Source organism: Trematomus bernacchii, unplaced genomic scaffold, assembly GCF_902827165.1.
Source record: "Trematomus bernacchii unplaced genomic scaffold, fTreBer1.1, whole genome shotgun sequence".
In the NCBI taxonomy this organism is placed as follows: domain Eukaryota; kingdom Metazoa; phylum Chordata; class Actinopteri; order Perciformes; family Nototheniidae; genus Trematomus; species Trematomus bernacchii.
Genome location: NW_022987538.1, coordinates 5,001 through 15,000, shown reverse-complemented (window position 1 = coordinate 15,000; position 10,000 = coordinate 5,001). Strand labels below are relative to the sequence as shown.

Sequence of the window (10,000 nt, the reverse complement as noted above, 5' to 3'; positions counted from 1 at the left end):
CTTTAGTTACGCTTCAAATTAACGGTTTTATACCCAAGCCAAAAAACAATTCATACATTCTCATGAGTTAGTGTGTGTGTGTAATTGCAAGTAAACAAACAAAGTTGACTCCTCAGAGGTGTATCCACTGCAACAAAACACACCTTTTGATTAAAGGAATACAAAATAATCTGAATGTAAATAAAGTTTACATAACATATGACCTTGGGCTCAGGTCAGAGGGGAAAGCACACATAACAAAGCCAGTTAGCTTCTAAACTTGATTACAGTCTTTATTCTACAGTAGAGTATTTATTCACTTGTGTTAAAGAGGCTAGCTTTTGACACTTGCAGACACACACACACACTCATCAACAAAACAAACCTCACACTCTCATACAATTAAAGGGAAGAAAGTGGAGCATGAAGAGAGGAGAATAATATTTGATTTTAGTGTGTGTGTGTGTGTGTGTGGTGGGTGTGTGTGTGTGTGTGTGTGTGTGTGTGTAGTGTGGTGTGTGTGTGTGTGTGTGTGTGTGTGTGTGGTGTGTGTGTGTGTGTGTGGTGTGTGTGTGCTGTGTGTGTGGTGTGTGTGTGTGTGTGTGTGTGTGTCGTGTGTGTGTTGTGTGTGTGTGTGTGTGTTTGTGTGGTGTGTGTGGTGTGTGTGTGGTGTGTGTGTGTGTGTGTGTGTGTGGTGTGTGTGTGTGTGTGTGTGTGTGTGTGTGGTGTGTGTGTGTGTGGTGTGTGTTGTGTGTGTGTGTGTGGTGTGTGGTGTGTGTGTGTGTGTGTGTGTGTGTGTGTGTGTGTGTGTGTGTGTGTGTGTGGATAGAAAGTGCAGCAGCTGCAGACTGTGGGCAGACTGACGATGAGGAAGAGCGGTTCATCATCACTTTTTATGGCTTTTCATTTGTTTTTGAGGAACTGAATAATGTTCCATCAGCTCTTTGAGTCTGACGTGAATAACTTCACATTTCAGAGGCGAGAGGGAAACGTAACAAAAGCTCTGATGGTTTCAAGAGTCTGTTTGTAATATCTAACCAATTACAATTCTAAATGTTTGTAGTTGATTATAATCAGCAGTGTTTATTAACCCTTTGTTTCCGTCTCTCTTCAGGAGCCTGTTTTCTAGGAAAGCCAAAGAGCCCAAGGCGGCGTCCCACAATGCAACAGGGTGGCGTCTGTTTGGCAAACCACCAACCAGAGAGGAGGATCCAACTTCAGACCCCGAATCCACACCGTGCTCACAGGAGGTCAGTACACGCACACACACACACACACTCATACAGACACACACACTCACATGAACTTAAACACGCTCACAAGCACTCTCACACACAAACTTAAACATACACACTCACTCACAGTCTACACACACACACACACTGACACACTCACAGACTCTATACACAAACACTACGCGCCCCACACACACACACACACACCACACACACACACACACACTCCAACAAGCTCACACACACACTCACACACACTATATACCCACTAACACGCTCACAACACACACTATACACAAATATACACAACACTACACACACAATCACACTCACACTCACACACACACACACTCTCACACTCACAGGCTCTATACACAAACACTACGCACACACACACACACACCCACACACACACACACACACACACACACTCCAACAAGCTCACACACTCCAACAAGCTCACACACACTATACACACACTATACACACACTCACACTCTCACACACCACACTCACACTCACACTCTCACACACACACACACACACACACACACTCACACTCTCCCACACACCAACACACACACCACCACCCAACAAGCTCACACACTCCAACAAGCTCACACACACTATACACACACTACACACTCACAACACACACACACTCAACACTCACACACCACTCACACACACACCACTCACACACTCCACACACACACTCACACCACACTCACACACACTCACACTCACACCTACACTTCACACCATCACAACAAATGGAGGATGTTAGAAAACACACAGATGAAGCTCTTCGAGTGTTTGGTGGATTTGAAAGCTCAAATATGTCAGAAAACATCAGTTGTTCTTGATAATAATGAAAGGTCTTTCTGCTGCGGGGCCACCAGATGGTTGTGGAGGGAAAAAGAAACTAACATATTCAAAATAAATACAGCTAATAACCTGAGGAATGGCTCTTAAATCACATGCCAGCACCAGTATGGAGTGTGGGGTTAACGGTGGAGCTCAGATGCCAACATGGGTTTGGTCTCAAAATGGCTTCTTAATCTGCTTGTTTGAAACAAATGTGGCTGCAGATTTCATGCTGCTTTGAGTTGGAGTGCATCTGTTTAAAGTCGCTTCAGCCTCAGCCAATGTCAATTTAATTCACTGTAATGTAGACGCTCTTTCTGGATAGAAGACGACGGTAGTTTCATGGTTTGCAGTGCCTGTTGTTGAAGGAGCTTTTTACTCCAAACTGCAAAGTGCTAACCGCGCTCTACTGGAGGCAAAACACTGATTGTTGACCCCCACTGTGAACCATCCAACCTGTCTCTTTAAAGCCTGAACACACAGTGACGTCTGTGCACAGTGTGAGACGTTTGATTGGTCGGCCTGTGTGCGTGTTTGTGTGTGTGTGTGTGTGTGTGTGTGTCTGTGTATGTCATTAGCTGCAGAGGCTAATGCTGTTAGCCTGCGTCTGTTTACAATATACAATAAGGCTGTTAAATAGATTGTGTTTGTATGTGAGTTTATTTGGTCGCCAGGCAACTTGCAAACACTGCCTGCTGCAGCTGAGCACACACACACACACACACACACACACACACACACACACACACAATGCAACCCTCTATCCCCCTCTCTTGCTGCATAGTATAATTTCTCTGCCATCAGTGACACACTTAAACACACACAGCTTTTCCTCTCCTGTCATCTAGAGCAGATTGTAAGTTAACACACACACACACACACACACACACACACACACACACACACACACACACACACACACACACACACACACACACACACAAGCGTCTTCCCTCTCTCTGTTTGGATTCGAGACAAACAGTGAAATCTCGTTTCTACACATGATGAAGATGAAGAACCACATGATGAAGAACCACACCCATCTCCTGATCCTGACCCAGGGTTCACCTCTGACCTCTCTGTGTAGCGGTAGAGAGCAGACGATGCTAGCCATGCTAACAGCAGAGCGTCTGATCACATGACAGCAGCCGGATGATTGATGACGGGAGTCGACCAGATGTTGTTCAGCTTTGACACGTCAGACTGAGGAGGAGGAGGAGGAGGAGGAGGAGAGCTGGCTTTCACACGGTTTTGCTTTGAATTCAGTGCGTCAGGAAATATCTCTGAGGCGCTCATCCTGACTGTGATGGTGATCATGTGAGAGAGAATACACCTTATGGATCCCTGTAGGCGCTGAAGCAGCAGAGTGAAACACAGGAGAGTATAGATAACAGTTCACACGAGGATAATAAGAACACAAACACTGATCAGATGTACATATATACCGATATGAGTGAAGCTAGTTGTTTACATAAACAGTGAAAGGCAAACTGCAGGGTTTTTTCAAATAGGTTTCACGGTTAATAATAATTCATTACATTTATTTAGCGCTTTACATTACATTTAACATATAGTAGACATGTAATACATCAACTCTGTGGACAATACCCTCAGGAGCAAATTACAGGGTTCTTACGGTCATTAAAAACCTGGAAAAGTCATGGAAATTGAAAATGCTAATTCCAGGCCCTGGAAAACAATATTTTTCCCAAAGTTTTGGAAAAGTCATGGAAATGTAACTAAAGTTGCATCAAATATAATTTATATTTTATCTAATCGCCAAAATAGTAATACTATAATGATAATAAATACTGTATCGTATAGTAAGGAAACGTGAAATGGCTTTTAACTGACGAGGTGTTTCGCTGCTGAGAGATTTTAGTAGAAGCTAGTAAGCCTATTTGATTTGTTTTAGAAAGGCACAACATGTTTCATATGCAGACCTGATTTTCCTGTTCCATGTTCAAATAAACCATTTTCAGTGGTACCCGCTGAGAGTACTTTTTTTGGTCATGGAAAATGAGGTAAAGGTCCTGGAGAAGTCATTGAAAATCATTTGTGAAAAAGTGTATGAACCCTGAAATTAGAGTGAAGTGTCTTGCCCAAGGACACAACGGCATGATGACCATGGGCTCTCCAGCCTGACGGCTTCTGGTTCAAAGGAGTGTCCGAGGAGATGTGACTCTCCAGCGTCTCCTCCAGACAGTCCAGTTGAACTCACAGAGCTGTCCCTTCGGCTGGTGTTTCCTCCTCAAACTCCTCCGCTGTGATTCAAAGATTCAAGACTCAAAGGTTTTATCATCATGTGCTCACAGAGTAGAAATGAAACTCTCGTGACCTGAGCTCCTCCAGCAAGGCAACATGTATAATAAGAAGTCTATATCCATGTACATAGAATATGATATGTACAAGAACAGAATGTGAAATTAAATAATGTACATTAAGACACAATTAAATACGGTTTATTGCTGTGATAACTATTTAGATAAATAAGTAGATTTGGTGATGTGAGGGTTGTTCACATGTGTAGTAATACTGATCTCATAAAAGTAATGTCTGCAGGGTGCTCACTCTCTGCATCTTAGGGTGAATACTACACTAAACATGTATTAGACAGAATGTAAGCCGACTCTTTCTACTCTGTCTCGTCACAGTGGAGCTTTACCTGCTGAGGTTTGGTTAACATCACATTTATTTCACCAGTGCGTCACGTGACTTCATCCGGCTGCCTAAAACATGTTGCATCTGATGTAGGGCTGTGCGATTAATCGTATTTTAATCGCAATTACGATTTTGGCCTGCCACAATTACGAAAACAACATAATAGAAAAAAACAATTATTTTGCTAGGTTGTGACATATTTGATCTAATTAATTTTTGTCTCATTTATTTGTATTTATCATATTTATATATGTTTAGTAGCTTGTGGAAGTGCGCTCCAAAATATTGTTGATCTTGTTTATTGGTATTTATTATTTTGATATTATTATTTAAATGTATAATTTATTTATTTTTGTATTGGTTTTTTCAGTTGAATTCTACGTTCAGGGTAATCCACAGTTAACAAGATACTGTTCAAATTATTATTTGTATTTGTTTCAAAGTTCAATAAATGGATGTTTTCAAAGTCAATGAATAATCGTATTTAATAATCGTGATATCAATTATTGACCCAAATAATCGTGATTATGATTTTTGCCATAATCGCCACAGCCCTAGCGTCACGTGACTTCATCCGGCTGCCTTGTGTTGTCTTCCTATCCCCAGTTTAACTCTTTTTAAAGCATATAGTATACATGATCACCCAAATCTGAGTTACACCTTTTAAGGCAACTGTATTCCTACTTAGTACCACAAGTAATACTCTTCTTTTTGAAATGTATGGTCAATAGATCTCAATTACACAAAATCAAACCTAATATCTGAGAACCAAAAACTGACCACAAATGCTAACTTTGAATAAACACAAAATCAAATGAAAGAGATCTTGATTTCTCGTGGAAAACGTAGTGCAACATGTTCTGTTTCTGGCACCAACATAACACAAACCTTTATCCTAACATAAAGACGTTTTGGGAGCGGGTTGAGATTTGACAGGACAACAGGAAGTTTAACATGGTCACAAAGAGACTCGGCTCTCTGTCGCCCCCTGCTGCTGATCTGGGATCTGTCAATGAAAGGCTTGTTGTGCTGGCAGAGCCACAGCTGTCTGTTGATCCTGTGAATACACTGTCTGTTGTGCATGGTGTCCACACACACACACACACACACACACACACACACAGATGGAGATTTATTCAGATTCTCTCTGCGGAGCTTATCCTCCAACAAAACCGACTTTGTGCCGCAGCTGACGAACAATAACTCTGTTTATAAGCGTGTGTGTGTGGATTGTGGTTTGGTACAACATCTCAATTGTTTGTATTTACTTCCCACTGAACATGTTCTTTGACAAACATATTTAAATTTGTATTCTATTGTATTTTCTTTCCGGTGTATTTGATGCACGTTTCAGATTAAGATGACTATTATTACCTTTTTGAAACATTAAAGCATGGAGACATGCATCCAGTAGAGACACTACATACTGATATACACCTGAACATCAGCAGGACAGGACTCTTTAAAGTAGAGACACTACATACTGATATACACCTGAACATCAGCAGGACAGGACTCTTTAAAGTAGAGACACTACATACTGATATACACCTGAACATCAGCAGGACAGGACTCTTTAAAGTAGAGACACTACATACTGATATACACCTGAACATCAGCAGGAGAGGGACTCTTTAAAGTAGAGACACTACATACTGATATACACCTGAACATCAGCAGGACAGGACTCTTTAAAGTAGAGACACTACATACTGATATACACCTGAACATCAGCAGGACAGGACTTCTTTAAAGTAGAGACACTACATACTGATATACACTGACATCAGCAGGACAGGACCTCTTAAAGTAGAGACACTACATACTGATATACACCTGAACATCAGCAGGACAGGACTCTTTAAAGTAGAGGACACTACATACTGATATACACCTGAACATCAGCAGGAGATGACTCTTAAAGTAGAGACACTACATACTGATATACACCTGAACATCAGCAGGAGGGACTCTTTAAAGTAGAGACACTACATACTGATATACACCTGAACATCAGCAGGAGAGGACTCTTTAAAGTAGAGACTCTACCATACTGCTATATCCACCTGAACATCAGCAGGAGAGAGAACTCTTTAAAGTAGAGCTCTACATACTGATATACACTGAACATCAGCAGGAGAGGACTCTTTAAAGTAGAGACACTACATACTGATATACACCTGAACCTCAGCAGGAGAGGACTCTTTAAAGCAGAGACACTACGTACTGATATACACCTGAACATCAGCAGGAGAGGACTCTTTAAAGTAGAGACACTACATACTGATATACACCTGAACATCATCAGGAGAGAACTCTTTAAAGTAGAGACACTACATACTGATATACACCTGAACATCAGCAGGAGAGGACTCTTTAAAGTAGAGACACTACATACTGATATACACCTGGACATCAGCAGGAGAGGACTCTTTAAAGCAGAGACACTACATACTGATATACACCTGAACATCAGCAGGAGAGAACTCTTTAAAGTAGAGACACTACATATTGATATACACCTGAACATCAGCAGGAGAGGACTCTTTAAAGTAGAGACACTACACACTGATATACACCTGGTTATTTAACTTGGTTTGTGTTTCAATGTCTGCAGGATGACCAGGAGTTTGGACCCTTCTTGTCCTCAGCTGGCCTCGGCTGCAGGACGGAGGAAGAACCTGGAGTTTGAGCCTCTCTCCACCACAGCGCTGATCCTGGAGGACCGGCCAGCGTGAGTACCATGAGACAACATCAGCTACCACCAGTACAGACGGCTGCATACTGGTTTAATGTATACTTCCCCACTGCCGCAGAACCTGAGCTGTAAGAGGGTTATTTAGTTTTTAGTTTCTGATGTAGTGTGTCTGAATCCTCCGTCCTGCAGGAACCTGCCCCCAAATCTCTGGAGGAAACTCAGAGACACAAGATGGAGTATGATGAGATGGTGGCAGGAGCCAAGAGGAGAGGTAAACACACACACACACACCACACACACACACACACACACACACACACACACACAAACACACACACACACAAACTGACACACACAAATATAAACAACATAATTACAACCTGTGTCCAAAACTACCTCTTGTCTTCATCTGCTGTTTTTTCTGGCCAAGTTTCCCACACTTTTCTATTGCAGAGCGATTGTTCTGCTGTAATTTGATTGGCTCAGACACAGTTATTCAATCTCTCTAAATGTGTGTGTGTGCGTTGGTGTGTCGTGCAGAGATGAAGGAGGCGCAGAGGAAGAAGCGTCAGATGAAGGAGAGACACCGCCAGGAGGACAGCATCTCCAACGCCATGATCGTCTGGAACACAGAGATCCTGCCGCACTGGGACACCATGTACGTACACACAGCTGTGTGTGTGTGCTTTATATATACTGTGTGTGTGTTTTATATATACTGTGTGTGTGTGTTTTATATATACTGTGTGTGTGTTTTATATATACTGTGTGTGTGTGTGCTTTATATATACTGTGTGTGTGTTTTATATATACTGTGTGTGTGTTTTATATATACTGTGTGTGTGCTTTATATATACTGTGTGTGTGTGTGCGCTTTATATATACTGTGTGTGTGTGTGCTTTATATATACTGTGTGTGTGTTTTATATATACTGTGTGTGTGTGTGCTTTATATATACTGTGTGTGTGTTTTATATATACTGTGTGTGTGTGTGCTTTATATATGTGTGTGTGTGTTGTATATATACTGTGTGTGTGTGTTTTATATATACTGTGTGTGTGTGTTTTTATATACTGTGTGTTTTATATATACTGTGTGTGTGTTTTTTATATACTGTGTGTGTGTTTTATTATACTGTGTGTGTGTTTTTATATATACTGTGTGTGTGTTTTTATATATACTGTGTGTGTGTTTTATATATACTGTGTGTGTGTGTGTTTATATATACTGTGTGTGTGTGTGTTTTATATATACTGTGTGTGTGTGTTTTATATATATACTGTGTGTGTGTTTTATATACTGTGTGTGTGTGTGTTTTATATATACTGTGTGTGTGTGTGTTTTATATATACTGTGTGTGTGTGTTTTATATATACTGTGTGTGTGTGTTTTATATATACTGTGTGTGTGTGTGTTTTATATATACTGTGTGTGTGTTTTATATATACTGTGTGTGTGTGTTTTATATATAGTGTGTGTGTGTTTTATATATACTGTGTGTGTTTTATATATACTGTGTGTGTGTTTATATACTGTGTGTGTGTTTTTATATACTGTGTGTGTGTGTTTTATATATACTGTGTGTGTGTTTTATATATACTGTGTGTGTGTGTGTTTTATATATACTGTGTGTGTGTGTCGTGTGCAGCATGTTTATACTTCTTTATGTGTGTGCAGGAAGGCGACGAGGCGGGTGAGGGATCTGTGGTGGCAGGGTCTTCCTCCCAGCGTCAGAGGAAGAGTGTGGAGCCTCGCCATCGGCAACGAGCTCAACATCACACCAGGTACACACACACACACACCCATGTTTTTTTTCTGTTTTTTGTTATTATTTGTACAGTTACATACATTTTGTTTAAATGTTATATATATTTTGTATTATTATCTGTTATTTAAAATGTGTTTTCAATATTAAAACCCGTGTGTGTGTGTGTGTGTGTGTGTGTAGAGCTGTATGAGATCTTCCTGTCCAGAGCCAAAGAGAAGTGGAGGAGTTACAGCGAGACGAGCTCCGTCAACGACACTGAGAGCGGTACCACACACAGCTCACATATTGAATATGAAAACGTCACACGTGGATATTCAGAGCTGAGAATATGACATTAAAACATAAACATCATCAAAGTCTCTCCTGTGTTTCAGACGGAGCCTCTCTGGCCGACAGAGAGTCCAGTCTGGACCTCATCAAGCTGGACATCTCCAGAACCTTCCCCTCCCTCTTCATCTTCCAGAAGGTAATTCATCTGGTACTTTTGTTGTTTTCTCTGATTGTCACCGTCTTACGGCGGCCGAAAACACTTCCATTATAATATTATGCAGATATAAAAAGACAAATGTTCCACATGAAGAAACTCTACAGCAACTGAACACATGCGCAGCATTTACTAAAAGCTGCAGAAACCCAATGGAAATATTTTGGGCAATTATAACACGTATGCGCCTGTTTGTTCACCTTATCTAAGGGTTTAAGGACTGAACCATGTGATGACAACTTCCTCTGTCCCACATCCATAGATATTTAGCACATAACATAGTCAACTTAAAGTGGACCTATCATGC

At 41.0% G+C, this 10,000-nt stretch overlaps 1 protein-coding gene across 1 annotated transcript in view; it reads left to right on the top strand.

The window, feature by feature from the left end:
* LOC117476175 (TBC1 domain family member 12-like) overlaps positions 1 to 10,000 on the top strand; it is a gene marked incomplete at its 3' end in the record, with an annotated part of 21,285 nt that overhangs the window by 8,277 nt on the left and 3,008 nt on the right. The window contains 7 exon segments of the mRNA XM_034122543.1: positions 1,094 to 1,229; positions 7,360 to 7,428; positions 7,630 to 7,711; positions 7,981 to 8,098; positions 9,119 to 9,225; positions 9,390 to 9,473; positions 9,584 to 9,675. Coding sequence (XP_033978434.1) covers positions 1,094 to 1,229; positions 7,360 to 7,428; positions 7,630 to 7,711; positions 7,981 to 8,098; positions 9,119 to 9,225; positions 9,390 to 9,473; positions 9,584 to 9,675 — 688 coding nt within the window.